The sequence below is a fragment of the Lissotriton helveticus genome, chromosome 6, assembly GCF_964261635.1.
Source record: "Lissotriton helveticus chromosome 6, aLisHel1.1, whole genome shotgun sequence".
Classification (NCBI taxonomy): Eukaryota; Metazoa; Chordata; class Amphibia; order Caudata; family Salamandridae; genus Lissotriton; species Lissotriton helveticus.
This window is the reverse complement of record NC_136067.1, coordinates 1,261,957,946-1,261,978,032: the sequence shown is the minus strand read 5'-3', so window position 1 is coordinate 1,261,978,032 and position 20,087 is coordinate 1,261,957,946. Positions and strand designations below refer to the sequence as shown.

The following is a 20,087-nucleotide window of genomic DNA, read 5'->3' as shown; positions in this document are numbered from 1 at the left end:
CCAAAAGAGCCAGACATATTGATATTGTAATAGCTATAACTTTCCATTCAATTGCAATGACATCTTAAACTTCATTCAGAACCATAAGGAACCATCAAAACGATGTAAGAATTCATCTAAAAACAGAATCTGGTCGAAAATATAAATTGGCTTTCCAGAACATTTAGAGTATCATGTGCTGCTCACAGACTGTGCAAAATATTATCATAGGAAAATTATCATCTGTAAAAGATAATGTTTAAGTGATAGGCCCTAAATCATTATTTGACTCAACTTTTATCTCAACATACTTAAGATAGCATGCTTAGAAAGTCAGAAAAGCTTTCATCTTCCAGTTGAAAAGGAGATGACAAATTGTTGATGGTGAATATGTGGAAGGATAGGTAATTCTGGCCGAACGTGTATTTAATACTTCCATGGGAAAACTGTCAAATGTGCGGCCTTTTCTATAGCAGCGTAGGTCCAAAGTTTTAAAAATGTCCGTTAGTTTGAATGGGGATGAAGCCATCCACTAAAATTAGCATATACATTTTTGTATACGCCATCTTGCTTGCGTGCCTGTGCCTTCTCTCTCTCTCTCTCTGTAGTACGTATGCACTATTTTTGGTTTCCAACGCGTATGAATCGTGTGAAAAATCAGTGTGCAAGAGAGGAAAGGCTTGTAGGTAGCTTGTGCTCTAACTCCATTGTTTCTGGGCGGAAGCGCTCCGTTTGAAGGACTTGCCGCGGCTCCTCCTGCGCGCGCCCGCTCTCTACGCCCTATTGTGCAGGGGCGGCCCCTGTTATCGCGTCGCCTATTCTGCTGACTGAGTTTGTCGGGGATTACGGAGCCTAACCCGCATGGACGCTGCTTTTGTGTAGGTTTTTTTTTTGCCCTGGGTGTGTAAGTTGATGGGGGCCCCAACGATAAAAAGAGAAATGTGCAGTGACAAGAGTTTTCTACCGCAAGGGTCACGAGGGAGCAGCACGCCCGACCGGAGTCTGGTGCCAGCAAATTGGCCATGAGGGACAGGAACCGCTCCTCGAATGCGCTGGGATAAGCTCTTCCAAGACATGTCTTTAAATTATATCAAGAACTTTTATGAAGGATGCGTGAGTATTGGGTAAATAAGGATATGGAAATCTTCTGGGACGTGGTTGCAGTGTACGTGTGGTGGTTCTAGGGTTTGTTTGACTGTTGTGTTGCCGACAAACGTCCTGTCACGCGACCAAGGGATGCAAATTCAACTGAACCGAATTATATCTGCTATGTTCAGGAAACATTTTGCATCAATGCAATGTGCTGTGGCCGAAAATCATTGTGTGGTGGCAAACAATAGCTTGAGCGCTGGAAACTCCACTTTTGTATGATGTTTTTAGTGTGACGGTGAAGCTGTGCTTTGTTGCATAAACGGTATTTGAATCACCACAACAGTCGAAGTTGGGAGAATTGGTGAATGCTCTAAAGCTCAGCATAATTATTTATCAAGGACCACCTAGGGATACGTTTCCATTTAAAACCTACAAATGGCCCTATACTGTATCGTTATTTTGTCAATGCGTTGTGTAAATTGGGGGTTGCAGTTGCACTACACAAGAGCGTTAAGACCAGGCTCTTGTCTATTAGGCGTTTTCTGTCCAAGTAAATACATTTCCTCGAACGACAGTTGAAAACGTTGTGTGCTTTGAATATAACTTGTCAAAGAGGTACTCGCACAATATTTCTCTATTTCCTCTAAAGGAAAAGATGTGACAGCCATGCCATGTGCCGTTAATTTTTACATTTTCTGGAAAGGCCAGGATCTGGCACTTAAATAATAATTTGTGTAAATGTATGCAACGGTTTGCTCTAATTATCCCTCAGAAATAGTTGATATTCAGCATTCACCATACTTTTGATTTGGTTTCTTATGTGTTTGCCCCTGTAAGTTTACCTCACAACTTTTCGAACCACACACCTGACAGACATAGTGGACATAGCTATAACATTCAGGCCAGGTTGAAAAAAAATCAAGGCTCCTCTGAACAGTGCTTAATTTGGTTAAAAAAAATGCAAGTTCCCAAAGTTTTTGTTATGGGCCCTCTACCGCTATGAATGCCAAGGTTGCCGAATATCACCAACACTGGTTCTACTCTGTTTTACGCCTCATGCTTTTTCTTCCCGACCGTACACTTCCTGTCTTTTTCCTTTCTTCTGAGTCAAAGTCTAATATTGTAAAATGAGTTCCAGTCAGTAAAAATAATGAGAGCTGGTGCCCTCCACCTGCAACCACCAGTACAACTTAGAAACTGCCTCTAATTACTTTTTGGAGAAAGGTATGACATTTTATTGAATAGTATAGATGTAAAAAGTGTGTACCAGGCCCTAGGCTGAACAATTACAAATAGTAGGTGGTTCAGAATTAACAATTATGTTTACATGCCATAGTTCCAGTGTAAGGGAATAGCAAGTCGTAAATTGGAATAGTAGAAAAGGGAGACAATTTTAACCAAGTATTAGTGTCCAGGTTTAGGAATGGATTTAAGTGATTGGTGATTATGAATATTGGAGCAATAGTTGTTTCAGGTCCTTTTTGAAATAAGGTGTCTTATTGTGGTGGAAATGAGTTTCTTATTTTAGGTGTTACTTAAAAATGATAAAAAGCTGCTTCTTCATTACTACTGCAGGGACAAAAATGCTGATCTTGTACATTGCGCTTTCTTCCTACGTCATAGCTCAGGCCTCCAACGGTGATTGGTCAATTCCACACCCTCTTCTTTGGCTCGGTTCGCATGTTCTTCCTCGGAGTTTTGGGCTTCGCTGTTTATGGAAACGAAGCTCTTCACTTCAGCTGTGATCCAGACAAAAGGGAAGTTAACCTATTCTGCTACAACCTGTTCAGGCCCATCACTCCTCAGGTAAGCTATTCCACTCATTAGGTTATATGAGTGTGGTTTTCTTTTCGACCTAGACATTATGTAATATGTTGGTGATGAGAAGGAAATATATTTAGTTCTTCCTTACCTGAATTCAAAATATTAAATATTATTCAAGTGCAAAATCGCTTTCATATGATATTTATCTGCCGTTAGATCAATTTTTATTGGCCCACTTAAGAGTAATCAATGAAGGTGCAAAGTTATATGATCCGTATTTATTTAAGAAATTGTAAAAATGTAGGAACTACAATATAGAGGGCCTAGTCAAAAATGCATTTTGCAGTACATAACGTAGTACTCCTTTAGTACCCTTTTACTTATGCTTACACTCTGTTGTGAAGTTTCCCCAAAACATCTAAAATTGGAATAAAATAGAATTAGTCAGGAAATATTCATATTTAATTAGTACAAATAGAAAGCTTTGTGCCTTTCTGCATTTTTACTAAATTGGAGTTCATCGTTTTGGAGCATATTCACCCAGGATTATGAGTACATTCAGGAGTACTCCTGTAGTACTATTTCTCATAAATTCTTTTTTGAATCTTCCGGAGATGTGTAAAATTCTCTGCTCAAAAATTCTCTGAGGCCGATTAAGTCCTTTTCTGATTTTTAACATGTGTTTATGCATTTTAGAAAGCAGTTTAAACAGTTACACAAACAATAATTTAAGCATAGTTACTATTCCTGGACACACAGTACGGTATAGAGTGATAGCAACTCTTAAAGTAACATCATCTTGTTACAGCAAAGATTCCACCCATGCTTTCTATTGCCTCTTATATCACAAGTCCCACTCAGAAGCATAACGTTAGAGGTTTTTAGGGTATACAATTAGAAGAATAGGTAAATCAGATTTCAAGCCCTATTTTTATTTCTATTTATTTAAAACAGTACGAGTTTAGCTCTGAGGAGCAACAAGTCACTTTACAAATATTTGTTTTAATGAAGCAGCAGCATTCAAAGTCTGAGGCCCTTTGCATGACACAATGTTTTGCAGAGGCATCCAGTTGAAACCAGAATATTTGTGAAGGGGTAGAAGATCTAATTGGAAAAACACAGCTCTTGCATAAGACATATTTACAGTTTGAGGCACCTGAAGATAAAATATTTTACAGAACATACATTTATTTATTTTATTGTTCTGTAATAGTATTTAGGTCACTCTTCATAGCACTAACAAGACTCCAAAATGCTCTTGTGTAATCAGTTAAGAGAGCTTCGTCCATTTATTGGTCATGGTTGGTAGAGCATATGTTTATAAAATGGCCTGTGTGCGAAGCATTAGATGTCTGGCATTAATTAAGCATAACGTGAAGTGGAGATATCTAAGAAGGAAAGAGTCGGGTTTGCATGTGCTTTTTTATGGGTATTAAGAAGCTCTGCCAGTTCCTGCAATCTGTTAAAATGGTGTAGGTTTGTAGATTTGCCTATGTGGGAGGTGCTGGATGACGTGTGTGGAGTATAAAGTGGCACTGCAGCTGTGATGCACCTATCTTACAGATAAACCCATGCATGGAGTAGGACAGCGTAGGGAAAGCTTGACAGAGTTGTACATGCCCATAACATCCTCCTTTAAGATGTCTTCTTCATTAATGACTCTGATAAAGTTAGTCCGCCGCACTCCAAGTAAACAAGTTTATTAAGGGGGGTAGTTAAAGAAAGATCATTCGTTTAGGGTGATCAGGACGGAACCCCTGCTGTCCAGGAGGGGTGAGAGTTAAATCAGAAGAAACCTTACAGGCGTAAGGTGGATGACCTGAGCACTCCTGTGTGCTGAGATAAGCAATAGTGTTCAAAAATTGTATATCAAACAAGTCATTCAGATATTAGAAATCCAAAGTTTTATTCACTTTGTGACATAGTGCAGATTCATCATTGAAGTAAATTTCAAAGGTTCAAAACGAAATTGTAGGTAACTTGATATATATCAAAGTATTGTACTAATAGACATTAATCCATGTCCCCATTAATCCAAGTCCCCAATGCATTTCGAGCCGAAGCTCTTCGTCAGGGGGTTCAAAGTAGTTCTGTGGACAGAATAGAAAATAGGAATACATGAGTCAGGAACCAGGTCAGAATGTGAGGTAAAAAAACGAAAAAGCGAAAAAACGAGACAGCGTGGTTGCGTGAAAATAGGAAATTACCGAGCCCAAGTGATAGAGTTGGAAAAATATGAAAGGTGCCATGTTGTAAAAATACCTTAATTGTGAAGACCGAAAGGCAGAAACTGTGAATTATCGGTGCACGGAGCCGGATGTGAATCAAATGCGGTAGAAAAGCGAAACCAAGCGATGACGCTAAAATTAGTAAACCCATTCGTGAAACTTTACCAGGTAGTACAGCGATTGGTGATTTTAGAAAGTGACTGTGAATATGATGCAAAAAACCTAAGAAAAACCGAGTGTTCCAAACAGAGTATCCATGCGCATAGCGGGTGTAAGATATTTAGAAGCAACAGAGATAGTGAAATCTTACCGAAAGGGTGCAAAGAAGAGGAACATCCAGAGTGAAGAACGCCGTGAACCGCCATCCGACGAACACGGAAGTGTGTAAAGCGTCAGCATGCGCGTGCGCATTAAGTTCAAGATAATCAAAGTAGAAAGCGGACAGGGCAATATGAAAGATAAGATGATGTGTGTTCCCAGCGGTAAAGTACTCCAAAAAAATGTGCTTGGAAAAAGGATGAATGAAGTAGAATAGAATAAAGTGAAATCCTGGAATGTGTAATGTGAAAGTAACCAACAGGGTAAAAGGAAAACCATACATAGAATAATAATGGTACAAAGGAAAGAACCAAGATACACCAGGGAGAATTGTATAAATAAAACGATACAAGAAAAAAAGGGAAGCATAAGGGAAATAACAGAAGTGAAGAACAGAAGAAAAAACACAGCCGATGCCAGAATACATACAAAACAATTAACAAGATACATCAAAGTTTATAACGTAAATGCGGGCAAAAGGGTCAGGCAACCAACAAGTACAGTTTAAAACATTCAATGCAGGAATTCAAAGGAAACTGCTAAATTCCAAACGTTCATTGAGTCCTTTAGGATGGGTGGTGCCAAGTTTGAAGATCCAAAAAAGTTCTCTTTGTAGAAGATATTTCTTGGGGTCAATGCCCTCCGGTTTTTGGGCTACCTCAAGAATGAGGAAGCGTATTTGACTGTTGTTGTGGTTCTGATGGGTGAAGTGAGCAGATACAGTCGATTTCAAATTTTTATTTCTTATGTTGCTCCAATGTTCGTTGAGTCTAGTTTTGATTTTTCGTTCCATTTTCCCTACATAGGGCAATCCGCAGGGGCATTTCAACAGATATACCACGTTGGTGGTGTCACATGTGGCATTGACTTGTAACATGATCTGTTTACCTGAACTAGGGTGGTTCAATTTATTGCCTGGTATTATATTGTGACAGTTTTGGCAATTATAGCATGGAATAGTTCCTTTGGAGATGATGGGCTGGGTGATCCGAGATTTGATGATTGCATGTAAGTTCTTTGAACGCTGGTAAGCAAAGATGGGCAACTCATTAAACAAGTTATTGAAATCCGGTTCTAGTTGAAGAATTTGCCAATGAGTTTTGATACTTTTTTTAATCAGGTAGCTCTTGGTTGAAAATTTGGAAACAAACACGTTCCGTTGTTCATTGCGGACTGTTTTAACTTTGGGTTTCAACAATGTTGAGCGATCAATATTCTGAACTTTTGTGTGAGCTGTTGAAACAATTTGGTTGGGGTAGCCTCTTTTGATGAATTTTTCCATGATGGTAATACTGTCTTGTTCAAAAGATTCTTTAGTAGAAGCAATTCTTTTAGCTCGTAGTAACTGTGAATATGGTAAGTGTTTTTTCAAACTGGGTTGATGAAAACATGTATTCCTATTTTCTATTCTGTCCAGAGCTACTTTGAACCCCCTGACGAAGAGCTTCGGCTCGAAATGCATTGGGGACTTGGATTAATGGGGACATGAATTAATGTCTATTAGTACAATACTTTGATATATATCAAGTTACCTACAATTTAGTTTTGAACCTTTGAAATTTACTTCAATGATGAATCTGCACTACGTCACAAAGTGAATAAAACTTTGGATTTCTAATATCTGAATGACTTGTTTGATATACAATTTTTGAACACTATTGCTTATCTCAGCACACAGAAGTGCTCAGGTCATCCACCTTACGCCTGTAAGGTTTCTTCTGATTCTTCATTAATGAGAAATGTATTTGAAAACAGCCAGGTATTTATTGTTGTGCTGAATTTTAGGTGGCTAAAGATGGTCCTAATACTTGCTGAGATCTATAGCACTACTGTCTTTACAGAAAACAAATTACATCTGAAAGCATGTTTTTCTGAGAGGAGGAATAGTTAAGGATGTAGCCGGTCTGGAATAGAGCATCTTTATTTGGGTATATTGGCATTATTTGTTTGGCCTAATGTACGTTTGATGTTGTGGATGGCCCAGAGTGCATTGATTGAACTGAGTCTGGCAAAAGGTACCCAGAAGAGAGCTTGCAGGGTAAGCGCGATGTGTTCAGGTGCCCGTCAATGTTTCCTGGCTGCCATATTACTGATTTTCTGAAGAATTTGAAGTATGCAAAGGGGGGTCCCAAGGCACAGTCTGTAAGCATTATCTAAGCATGACAGGAAAAGGTGACCTGCCACGACAAGGCCACCAAGACAATGGTAATCTGCCTCCAGGGATGGAAGCCCTGATGAGGGATTATGCAGTGGGATTTGCATGGTGTGCAAAGCAAATTTGGCCACTTGAATTATTTGTGGTGCAAGTGACAGGTTGGATTCCACGATTATCCCACATCCCTCAAGGTAGTTGATGAGTTTGTGAAGAAAGTTGCTAGTGTGGTGATACTTTCCCCAAATTCCACAGATTGAAATCTCTGTATTGTATTCATTCATTCATTCATTCATTTAATCATTTTGGCCATAAAAGATACATGCAAAACAACAATACGTATTACACAGTGAATACAAAAATGTATACATGATAACCAATTGGGATAGCAGAAATACAATACAATTCATCCAGTTAAAAAAGGCACATAAAATATTAAATTAAATTATGGTTAAAATTTAAAAAGAAGCTTTTGTGTGGTTCCAAAGGAGAATGATCCAATGAAGCAACTCATCAGTGTACCACAGGTAATCAGAACAAGCCTAACATCTACAAGATAATACACCCAAACTGAACATTTATAGGTCCAAGCCCAAGTTCTTGTGAGAAAAGCTTACTAGCAGTAAGAATCTGCTGACACAAAACACAGTAAGTCGACTAGTGTCCGTTTTGACGATCCTATATGCTTCCACATACGATCGTATACCTGAAGCATTACAAAAGGGCTTGATCCATCGTTTCCTTGCTAAATCATATGTGGTGCAGAAAAACAGTATATGGTTGTCATCCTCTCTAGAATTTAACTGGCAACACATACATTTTACACTTTTCGGTTGCCCTGAAGACCTTTCCCATCTTGCTAATGCTACATTCGTTTTAAGTATTCCATATCTAAATTTTAGGTATAGACTTTTTGCAAGTGGAGGTCGTATCTCATCTAGGAATTCCTCAAATTGTGGAGAGACTTTAAAAGCAAGAAAACTACTTGTGATGGATCCACATGAATGGTCATTTATGGAATTATGTAAACCCAAAATCTTGCCTTTACATGTTTCTTACAGCTTTGTGTCAGACAAGACGGGTCTTCCCAAAAATGAGTGAGCCCTATTCTATAGAGCCAAGCTTGAACATGTTTCAACCAAGGATTAGAATTATAAACGTCAAGGTTCTTCACTTCTAAAAGACCATCTTTATAATCTGCAAGTTCGGGAGTACCCCAAAGTCTCACCCAATATAAGAGTGGACGTAGTATTGCAAGGTGGTCTGTGCGTTTCATGCTTAAGTCTAAAAATAGCGGTAAAAGTGGGGTGCGTTTGGGCAATCTCAAAATACTTCTATAAAAGTTGTTTTCGTTTTTCACAAAAAGATTCCCAGCATTCATACCCCAAATTTCTGCACCATATAAAGCACCAGACTGAGCCTTAAATTTAAACACTTCAAGTGCTGGTGAAATAGATTTATTTAGGCTCGCCCCATGTCGGTTTATAATAGGTAGGGTGCTCTGAGTAAAAATAGTTTTACTTTTTTCAATTTGTGTTCTCCATGAGTTTTTGGAATCTAGAGAGACACCCAAGTAAGAAAAGTTTGACACAAGTTCCAATTTTTGACTGTTTAAGAAAAAATTCCCCTTGAAGGATTTATGGGGATTAAGGGCCATACATTTGGTCATTTTTGTATTTATTTCTAGGCCTTTCTTATCGCAATACAGTTGGAAAGAATTTAAAAGGGTTTGCAGACCAATGGGCGTTTGCGAGATCAGGATTGTATCGTCCGCAAATAAAAGTGCGGGTACCTTCTCTCCATTCAGTTTAGGTGAATCATTATTGCTCTCTTCTAAATAAGCTGGAATGTCATTAACAAATAATGAAAAAAGCGTGGGAGCCAACACGCACCCTTGGCGGACTCCCCGCTTTATTGGGACGGGTTTAGTTAATTCTCCATTCGGACCCCAGCGCACTCTAGCAAAGTTGTTATCATGCAATCTTCTAATCTGCTGGAGTAAACAAGCTGGTAATCCCAGCGCAAACAAATCAATCCCATAAACGATCACGCAAAACTAAATCAAAAGCTGCCCTAAGGCCAACAAAAGCTACGTAAATGTGTCTCTTTAATAAAAAAACATACTTCCAACAAAGACAACAGAATCTAAAAACTTGGTCAATTGTACTAGTATTGCTTCTAAAACCTGCTTGGAATTTAGTAAAGATCTTATTCTCATCAATCCACAAATTCATACGAGTTAAAAGGTGCCTCGAAAATATTTTTTGTAAGATATCTAAAAGACAAATGGGACGATAGTTAGATGGATCATTTCTATCTCCCTTTTTAAAAATTAAAATGATTTCTGCACCCCTCCAGCTATCAGGTAAGTTTACACCAGTAACTAGTATATTAAAAAGCTGATTAATATATGGTGCCCAGACTCTAATCTCATGCTTGTACAAGACCCCGGGTATTTTGTCTAGCCCCGGTGCTTTACCATTTTTTTCTGAGCTAATAGCTTGCTCAGTTTCTTCTAGACTGAAAACTATGGTATTTGTACCGGATACAAGCCATGGGCAATCTTCAGTAGCTAACTCTATATTTTCTGGGGCTTCATATAGGTGGGTAAAGTGGTTAACCCAGGTTTGTTCGTCAATGAACACATCATCTGGTGTTTTACCTCCAAATTTCTCATTTGCAACTAGTTTCCCAAAACCCACATTATCCTTGGACTTTGCAGCTAGTAACATGTTCTCCCAACAATCCTCGTCCCAGTTAACTCTAGCGATTTCCTGAATCCTCCTATATTCACGCCTTAAGGTCCTAATCACATCCGGTGTTTTATTTTTAATTGCCTCTAAAAGTGAGACCGTACATAATCGACAATCTTTGTTATACCAGGGTTTGATCCCAACAGAAGTAATTTTTTTTAACCGCTTTTTTTTGGGCATTTTTGACACATAGGGTACAAGAGATGTAAAAAACCCTGTATGCAAATCAATAAAGTAATTGCCCTCTACCGGTTGGGATAGATGACTTGCAAATGTATCAGCAAAGAGTAAGTAAATGCTAGATAATGCACCCCCATTACCCAATAGGCTAGCCCATTTAAGTGAGCGCCTATTGTTACTCATTAATGGGGCATCGTGAATATTGTTATCCAAGGTATAATGCTCCTTTACTGAACTAATGCTTGGAACCAGTCGATAGTCTATTGACAAATGTAGCGGCCGGTGGTCACTTTCATACCTGGGCATGATTTCAAAATCTGTCAGGTAGGACAAAATGTCAAAGGATACCAGGATATAATCAATACGGCTTTGGGAGTTATTTTTGACAAAAGTTGGAGCCTTTGGAGAATCAGATGGGAAACGGCCATTACAGCCCTCAGTCCATGTACTGTTATTAATCTCATTATTTGGACTGCTAGAGTCATGCAACGCACTCCCTCCATTTAAGATAGGGATGGGATATTATTAGCCCTATCCTCATCTCCAAAAACATTACCAAACCCTATAATAGGCTCGAAGTTACAATTAAAATCTCTGCCAATTATAATACTTGGTGTGTCTACACAATTGGTTAGGAAGTTGTCTAATTTTTCCAAAATTGCAGACTCTTTCGACAACCCACAAGGTCGGTTGTATACATTAAATACAGAAATACACCTACCATCCTTTAGTTTAACTACTAGCCCCAATATGTCAGCTGAATCAATGTTTAATAGCGTAATGCTTACATCCAAAGACACTTTAACCCATACTGTAAGCCCCCCTGATGGCCTACCCCTGGCTGATGGTATTGCCTCTATATTAAAAGTCCTGAATCCTACTCTGTATGGTATATCAAGGGCCTATGTTTCATGTAGAAGTGTTAGGACACGGAACTTGGCGTAGTAAATGACAGCGCTGTTCCCGCCGTATCAGGACTACACTCCCCATACTACCTCTGGCAGGAACTACAACTCCCGTCATGCTGCGCGCGGCGCATGCGCGAGGCAGGCACACGGAAGAAACAGCTTAAAACGGACCGGGAGACGGGGGCGGCTGTCGGATATTGCGAGTCCGCCGTGGAGTCCGTGAGTTACTTCAGGTGAGCGGTTCCTCTGGAGAGTTTACTCTCACCTCGTAGTCTACGCGCTGCTAGCGCCAGCACGCCCTGTCCCCGCTCGAGGGTTCGAGCAGTTCCTGACTTAGCGCTTGAAGCGCCAGCACGCCCAGTCCCCGCTCGAGGGTTTGAGCAGTACTCAACTTCGCGCATTTGAAGCGCTATCACACCCAGTCCCCGCTCGAGGGTTCGAGCCTTCATTAACTCAGCGCTTGAAGCGCCAACACGCCCAGTCCCCGCTCGAGGGTTCGAGCTTTACTTTCGCGCACTTGAAGCGCCAACACGCCCAGTCCCCGCTCGAGGGTTCGAGCTTTACTTTCGCGCACTTGAAGAGCCAACACGCCCAGTCCCCGCTCGAGGGTTCGAGCTTTACTTTCGCGCACTTGAAGCGCCAACACGCCCAGTCCCCGCTCGAGGGTTCGAGCTTTACTTTCGCGCAATTGAAGCGCCAACAAGTCCAGTCCCCGCTCGAGGGTTCGAGCAGTGAATAGCGCATTAAAGCGCCTACGCACTCAGTCCCCACTCGAGGGTAGTCGAGTAACTTGAACTCGAATACGCAGAGAGACATTCCCCGTTCGAGGGTTATCGAACACTGGGGCTCTGCCTTTTGCTTTCACTCCGTTCTTTTTGCCCTCTGTTGGGAGGTGTCGGGACCGGCATCTATGCAGAGGACGAAATAGAGTGCGCCTTCCCTAACCTCCATTCCACAGTTCGAGTGGCATTGTCGGCCACTGCTTAGCACGGTGTCCTCTGTTGGGTGGCTGTCGGGACCGACAGTCGTGCAGAGGACGGTTGGACGCCCTTATCATCGGCTCCGCCAAGCATCATTTGCCCATCTGCTTTGTTGTACTCGTGTATTCTTTGGTGCTATTAAACCAACCGTGTATCAACATCACCTCGCGTTGTTACTGAGTTCTCAACCCCGGGGTACTCAGGGGGTTACATAATATCCGACCTATTATTCACCTTAATCCACCTCCTGGTTGAGAAAGGAGAATGGCAGTCATGGACGACGTATTGGCCGCATTACTCAACGTACAAACAGAGCTAGCTGCATCCCGGCAGGAAACCGCTGACCTAAAGGCCAGAATGGACCATGCACAGCGGAACCCCTTCAATGCAGGGGCTCATGGCGCAGGCCCACAAGCAGCAGTTGTGGTGGAAATGCCGGTCGCTATACCGTTGGCCACGCCAGAGCGATACAGCGGTGACCCGGCCACAGTGCAGGTGTTCATAACACAGGTGGCCCTGCACTTCTCCTGTAAGCCCAAGTCGTTTCCTACAAATCAGGCGAGGGTGGCATTCATGATCTCGTATTTGGCAGGAAACGCGGCTCAATGGGCTGTTCCTTTGGTGAGCAGAGACGACCCGTTGTTGTATGACTGGGAGGCTTTTCAGGAGGAGTTTGTCAAGGTCTTTGACAGAAGAGCTGATTCCTATACAGCGGACCGCGAATTGCTCCAGCTGAAACAGGGCTCCACGGGCCTAGTTCAATATCTGAACGCGTTCAGGCGTCTCATAGCGGAAAGCAAATGGCCACCGGCCAAACAGACAGCGTTATTTCATCAGGGTCTGAGTGAGGAGTTGAAGGACGTAATCGCACAGATAGACCCCCAACCCGCACTTTGTGAAGACCTGATCAGTCTAGCGCTACGCCTTGAGCATAGACTAAGCGAACGCCGTGGTGTGGGGCCACGAAAAGACAAAACCCCCTCCGCTGTAGGCCACACCGGCGCCAACGAATCGCCAACACCTCCAAGAAATGAACCCATGGATATCGGGGCTGTCAGAGCCAGTCTAACGGCGATAGAGAAAGAATCCCGCAGGAAACAGGGCCTTTGTTTATACTGCGGAAAAAAGGGACACTACGTCCGTGAGTGTCCGGTGAAACCTAGAACAGGACCCTCACGCTCCAGCCGGTTGTCCACCGCGTCGGTGGAAAAGAAGGCGGAAAACTAAAGGGCTCCCGGAACAAAGAAGGGGATTCCTGGATTCATGGATACATCCCTTCCATACAAAGGCGCGGCGTGAATGGTTCCAGACACCTGTTCATCCCTCTGCGAGTTAAAGTCCAGGAGGAATGGGTCACTGTTTCTGCCATGGTGGATTCTGGGGCCACGGGGCTGTTCATGGACGAGAAGGAGACTGAACGAATAGGGGTACCACTTATGCCCTGTTCGGTTCCCGAGGATGTGTACGCGGTGGATGGGCGCCGGTTGGTTTCTGGGCCCATCAGTCAACACACGGGGAATATGGAGGCATGCTATGGACCGCAACATCAGGAAGTCCTGGATTTCAATATCTTCTGTGCCCCGCAGTATGGAGTCATCTTGGGGTTGCCATGGCTGAAGAAACATAACCCTTCCATCGATTGGGAGTCCCTCACCGTAAACATGGATTCACAGTTCTGTTCCCGTTCCTGCCGGTACACAGGGTGCTCAGTCACGGAGAGTGCACCAGGGTACACTGTGGCCACGGCAGCCGAAAAAGAAGTTGCGCTCCCCCCGGAGTATCTACAATACCAGGATGTATTCGACGATAGGCAGGCGGAAACTCTTCCCCCTCACCGCACATATGACTGTCAAATCGATCTGGTTCCGGGTGCTACTGTTCCTAGCGGGAGACTGTATGCGCTCTCGGAACCCGAGAACGTACATCTCCGCTCCTATTTGGATGATATGTTAAAGATGGGATTCATTAGGCCTTCCAAGTCCCCAGCGGCCTCTCCTCTTTTTTTTATCCCGAAAGCCAACGGAGAATTGCGTGCGTGTGTGGACTTTAGGGCGTTAAACGCCATAACAGTAAAAAACAGCTACCCCCTGCCACTCATCAACGTGCTCCTGGAGCAGGTCAAGAGCGCAAAGGTGTACACCAAGTTAGATCTGAAAGGGGCATATCACCTTGTACGGATGCGGGGAGGCGACGAATGGAAGACAGCTTTCAAAACGAGGTACGGCCTCTTTGAATACCGAGTAATGCCCTTTGGGCTGTGCAACGCCCCCGCTGCATTCCATTTCTTCCTGAATGACGTGCTCCGAGACATTTTGGACGTCTACGTAGTGGTCTACATAGACGACATATTAGTGTATTCAGACAACTCGGAAGACCACGTGAAACATGTGTCATCAGTCCTACAGATACTCAGAGAAAACTCCTTATTCTGCAAACTCAGCAAATGCGACTTCCACATCACCACCGTGGAGTTCTTGGGGGTGATGTTAAGCCCCAACGGCCAGACGATGGCAGAAAGGAAAGTAAAGGCTGTTGTTGCATGGCCGTCTCCCACGAACGTTAAGGAAGTGCAGAGCTTCCTTTGCGTTGCCAACTTTTACAGGAGGTTCATCGAGGGGTTTTCTGGAATGGTGGCTCCCATCACCCATCTGCTGAGGAAATCATCACCTTTTCTGTGGGACGCAGGGGCTCAGAGAGCGTTCGAGGCGTTGAAACAAGCCTTCATCACCGCTCCTGTGTTGGCTCACCCCGACCCTGAACGACCGTACGTTGTGGAAGCTGACGCCTCCGATCTGGCAGTGGGGGCCATCCTCTCGCAGAGGAATGGAATAGGAGTGCTTCATCCGGTGGCTTTCATGTCCAGGAAACTTAACAACGCCGAGAGGAATTACCACGTGGCAGAGAAGGAATTATTGGCCATCAGAGAAGCATTCATGGAATGGAGGCACTTGCTGATGGGGGCCCGACACGTGGTCATGGTGTTCACAGACCACCGGAACCTCCAGTTCATGACCGCGGCCAGACAGCTGTCGCCGCGTCAGCTAAGGTGGATGCAGTTCTTCTCTGGCTTTCACTTCACCATCACGTACCGGCCGGGCTCAGAAAACAAGAAAGCTGACGCTTTATCTAAGCAGTCCAGTGATGGGGAGCGCCCCTCGCCGATCATCAGGCCCATCATCTCCCTAAGTGTAGTGGTAGGAGCCATTCAGCCGGGGGCCTTCCTCAGCGGTATCCAAAGAGGGATCCGTACTTTCGAGTGGAGGGCTTGGCTTCAAAGACATGAGGAATGGAGGGTTAAGGACGGGATACCGGTGAAGGGCGATTGCATACTAGTCCCCACGTCAACCCTGAGGAAGCAGGTCTTTGAGTGGTGTCACGAGTCACCTAGCGCGGGACACTTCGGGCTGGAGAAGACGCTGGACTACGTGTTGCGTCGGTTTTGGTGGCCCTCAGTACGAGCGGATGTTCGTGGGTGGGTTGCTGGATGCCCGATATGCGCAACCATGAAATCGGACCACAGGCGACCCCAGGGACTCTTGCGCCCGCTACCAACTCCGGTCCGACCCTGGGAATGCATTTCTTTGGATTTCATTGTGGGTTTGCCCAAGGATAAAGGGTGTACCGCCATCCTCGTTGTGCTGGATTACCTCACAAAGATGGGACGGTTTATCGCCTGCAAAGGGGTACCCACAGCGGGACAACTGGCAAGCATCCTACTGAAGGAGGTGGTGCGGGTACACGGCCTGCCCAGTGTGATAGTATCGGACCGCGGATCCCAGTTCACGGCCCGGTTCTGGAAAACATGGTGTTCGGCTCTTCACGTAACAACGGCCCTATCCACCAGCTATCACCCACAGACGGATGGCCAAACAGAACGCCTCAACCAGACCCTAAAGCAGTATCTCCTCTGTTTTATCGACCAGGGCAAGGAGGAGTGGGTGGATCTGCTGTGGCTTGCGGAAATCGCATACAACAACGCCACGCACAGCTCCACGAAGGTGTCGCCTTTCTACTGCACCTATGGGCACCACCCGAGGTTCCTTCCGTTGTCCCATCCTGGGGCCACCTCTGGGGTGCCTGAAACCAACAGGAGGGTGGCCCACATCAAGGAAACGATCAGGAGGGCCAGACGCTGTTTGGTGACAGCCAAGGAGGCTTACAAGGAATACGCAGACAGGAGAAGGCGGCCGGGGCCGATATACAGACAGGGTGATTACGTATGGGTGTCCTCGAAAAACCTAAGATTTCGCAAACATAGCGTGTTCCACCCGCGATTCATTGGGCCATACAGAATCAAGACCTGTCTCAGCCCTGTGACGATGCGGTTGGAGCTTCCGTACACCATGCGGATCCATCCGGTGTTTCATGTGTCGCTGCTCAAACCGGCCCTCACGGTTAGACGTCCTGTCCCTTCTACGAACATGGTGGAAGCCGACACGGAGTACGAGGTCGAGGGCATCAGAGATTCCAAATGGAGCAGAGGCAAGCTATGGTATCTGGTGGCGTGGAAAGGGTTCGGGCCTGAGGATCAAACGTGGGAACCGGTGTCTGGTTTAAACGCTCCACGTTTGGTGCCCGCCTTCCACCTGAAGCATCCGGACAAGCCGGGCCCTGTGTAAGGGAGGCTGGATGGAGGAGGATGTACTGTTAGGACACGGAACTTGGCGTAGTAACTGACAGCGCTGTTCCCGCCGTATCAGGACTACACTCCCCATACTACCTCTGGCAGGAACTACAACTCCCGTCATGCTGCGCGCGGCGCATGCGCGAGGCAGGCACACGGAAGAAACAGCTTAAAACGGACCGGGAGACAGGGGCGGCTGTCGGATATTGCGAGTCCGCCGTGGAGTCCGTGAGTTACTTCAGGTGAGCGGTTCCTCTGGAGAGTTTACTCTCACCTCGTAGTCCACGCGCTGCTAGCGCCAGCACGCCCTGTCCCCGCTCGAGGGTTCGAGCAGTTCCTGACTTAGCGCTTGAAGCGCCAGCACGCCCAGTCCCCGCTCGAGGGTTCGAGCAGTACTCAACTTCGCGCATTTGAAGCGCTATCACACCCAGTCCCCGCTCGAGGGTTCGAGCCTTCATTAACTCAGCGCTTGAAGCGCCAACACGCCCAGTCCCCGCTCGAGGGTTCGAGCTTTACTTTCGCGCACTTGAAGCGCCAACACGCCCAGTCCCCGCTTGAGGGTTCGAGCTTTACTTTCGCGCACTTGAAGCGCCAACACGCCCAGTCCCCGCTCGAGGGTTCGAGCTTTACTTTCGCGCACTTGAAGCGCCAACACGCCCAGTCCCCGCTCGAGGGTTCGAGCTTTACTTTCTCGCAATTGAAGCGCCAACAAGTCCAGTCCCCGCTCGAGGGTTCGAGCAGTGAATAGCGCATTAAAGCGCCTACGCACTCAGTCCCCGCTCGAGGGTAGTCGAGTAACTTGAACTCGAATACGCAGAGAGACATTCCCCGTTCGAGGGTTATCGAACACTGGGGCTCTGCCTTTTGCTTTCACTCCGTTCTTTTTGCCCTCTGTTGGGAGGTGTCGGGACCGGCATCTATGCAGAGGACGAAATAGAGTGCGCCTTCCCTAACCTCCATTCCACAGTTCGAGTGGCATTGTCGGCCACTGCTTAGCACGGTGTCCTCTGTTGGGTGGCTGTCGGGACCGACAGTCGTGCAGAGGACGGTTGGACGCCCTTATCATCGGCTCCGCCAAGCATCATTTGCCCATCTGCTTTGTTGTACTCGTGTATTCTTTGGTGCTATTAAACCAACCGTGTATCAACATCAGCTCGCGTTGTTACTGAGTTCTCAACCCCGGGGTACTCAGGGGGTTACAAGAAGGCAGATATCACTGGAATCTATATAGTTGGACCAATCGGGATCACAAAGATTTTTAGTCAGACCCGCGATATTCCAGGATATCAATGTTAAATTAGGATGTATATTTGGTAGTTTTTCTGCTATTGACATCCCATCATTTAAAACTTCACGGCTACATGTCCTTACGATAGGAGATATTACTGAAGAGTGGTAAACAGCATCCTCCAAGCTTGAGGTCAGAACACTTCTTGCATGGGTGTCTGCTCTCTCTTGGTTGGACCCAACTAAAGTCTGTTCTTGGGTAAATGGCTTCAAAACAGGTATGAGTGCTGGTGATTCTCCCAAAACCCCAATGGTAAAGCAGATTCCAAATTTGATTTTAAACCTAGTCCTGGAGTCTCCATCAACAACTGTTGTAAGTTAACATTAGATTTATAGCCGCTAGCAGGGTTCCCCTTGTATGAATTAACCTTATCCTTAGAATCTAAAACCAGGGGCAAAAGTTTAGGTAGTCAATCAACCATCTCTAGGGATGACAAATCCTGAAATCTATTCGAGGTAATGATGGGCACTGAGGAATCCGCCCTAGAGCCCGACCCTTGAGTTGACGGGCGATAAAAGTAGCCCAAGGAGAGGGCGTGTATGTTAGTATGGGCCTTCTGAGTTTCATCACGTACACTCAAGAGGTGGCGTACAGTGTTGGGGCGTTTGAAATTAACAACAATGCAATCCCCCTCAATATCTTTCCTCAGTTCACCCACCAAACCCACTCTCCGAACCATAATGATTTAATTTATTTTTGAGTGACTAAAACCTTTAAACTTTTGCAGCCAATCTGCAACCTTATTTCTTAGTGTGTACCATGTTTCATATTGGTCGCTCCTAAGTGCAGGCACCCCTGATAATATTAAAACGTATGGACACGCTGCTGGTGGTAATCTCAGATTATCATTATTTGGGGTACTGTTGAATGAATGCAGACTTTGGTTGGGCGTTATTGGTTTGCAATTACTAGGGTCTAACAAGCTCCCTGTTGTTTTGACCTGCTTGTCACTGCTTAGACCCATTTTGTTACAATCTATAACCCTCTCGGCTGGTTGGTGACAGGTTACACTTGGAGCTGTTTTTTTAATGAGAGGAGCAGCTATCACTGATGATGTTGTAGCATTTCGTACAGAGGAACCTTCACTAGACCACACCCAATCGTCCCCACAAAAGCTTTAGAACATTCTTCAAAGAGGTCGTTCCCCTTTTTTATAATTACTTCCAGTTCTAGAAGTCCCAAGTTTAGTCCTTTAATTCTGTCATCCAAGTCCTTAGATCTAGAGACCAAAAGATCGTTCACTTGCTCCTGCATGGAATGTAGTGTGGATTTGAAAATATCAGCTACTATCAGTTCAAGTGAGTCTATCATACTGTCAGATCCAACACTTGGCAAGGAAGAAACTATTTCTGTTTGTGTGCCAAACGATCTACTTTTAGGACTGCAGTTACCCGTTTGAACCATCTGAGAAGCTACTTGTTTCGCATTTGTCCCCACCACACCTTTACTTTTATATGTTCTTTTCCTTTGTTGTATGATGTTTGGTTTGGTTTTTTTCCTGACCCCCTTTGTGAGCCCCTCTTTGCCTAGTCATCATTGTTGGTGTCAAGGAAACATCAGAGTCCGACCGAGATATTTGGGCAATATGAATATCCGTAGCCTCTGGCGTCACAAAGGTTGGTACTATTACTGGCAGTGATTTGCAAGCTGGTTGAGATGCATTCAATAGACCGGGAGAAATATGTGTCAAATGCGACGACAGTGTGGAAGGATCCATAGACATCCTTTTCTCTACACGTGCAATTTCGTTACTAATGAGCGATTCTGCCCGTTGAAAAAAAACATCCAGAGTGCCACTTAAACATTTCCTTGTTCCCTGGG

The 20,087-nt window shown here is 44.7% G+C and overlaps 1 protein-coding gene across 4 annotated transcripts in view; it reads left to right on the top strand.

Annotated features, from left to right (window-relative positions):
- Positions 1–617: 617 nt before the first annotated feature.
- The window catches only part of GJE1 (gap junction protein epsilon 1), a 91,042-nt gene continuing 71,572 nt past the window's right edge, over positions 618–20,087 (top strand). Inside the window, exons 1-2 of one of the 4 annotated variants that reach the window (XM_078648985.1) lie at positions 618–857; positions 2,695–2,877. In XM_078648985.1, coding sequence (XP_078505111.1) covers positions 2,752–2,877 — 126 coding nt within the window. In that variant the 5' untranslated portion in view covers positions 618–857; positions 2,695–2,751. Of the gene's footprint in view, positions 1,104–1,252; positions 2,296–2,694; positions 2,878–20,087 lie in introns of those variants that run through there. The other 3 variants (XM_078648983.1, XM_078648984.1, XM_078648986.1) reach the window with 3 other exon arrangements.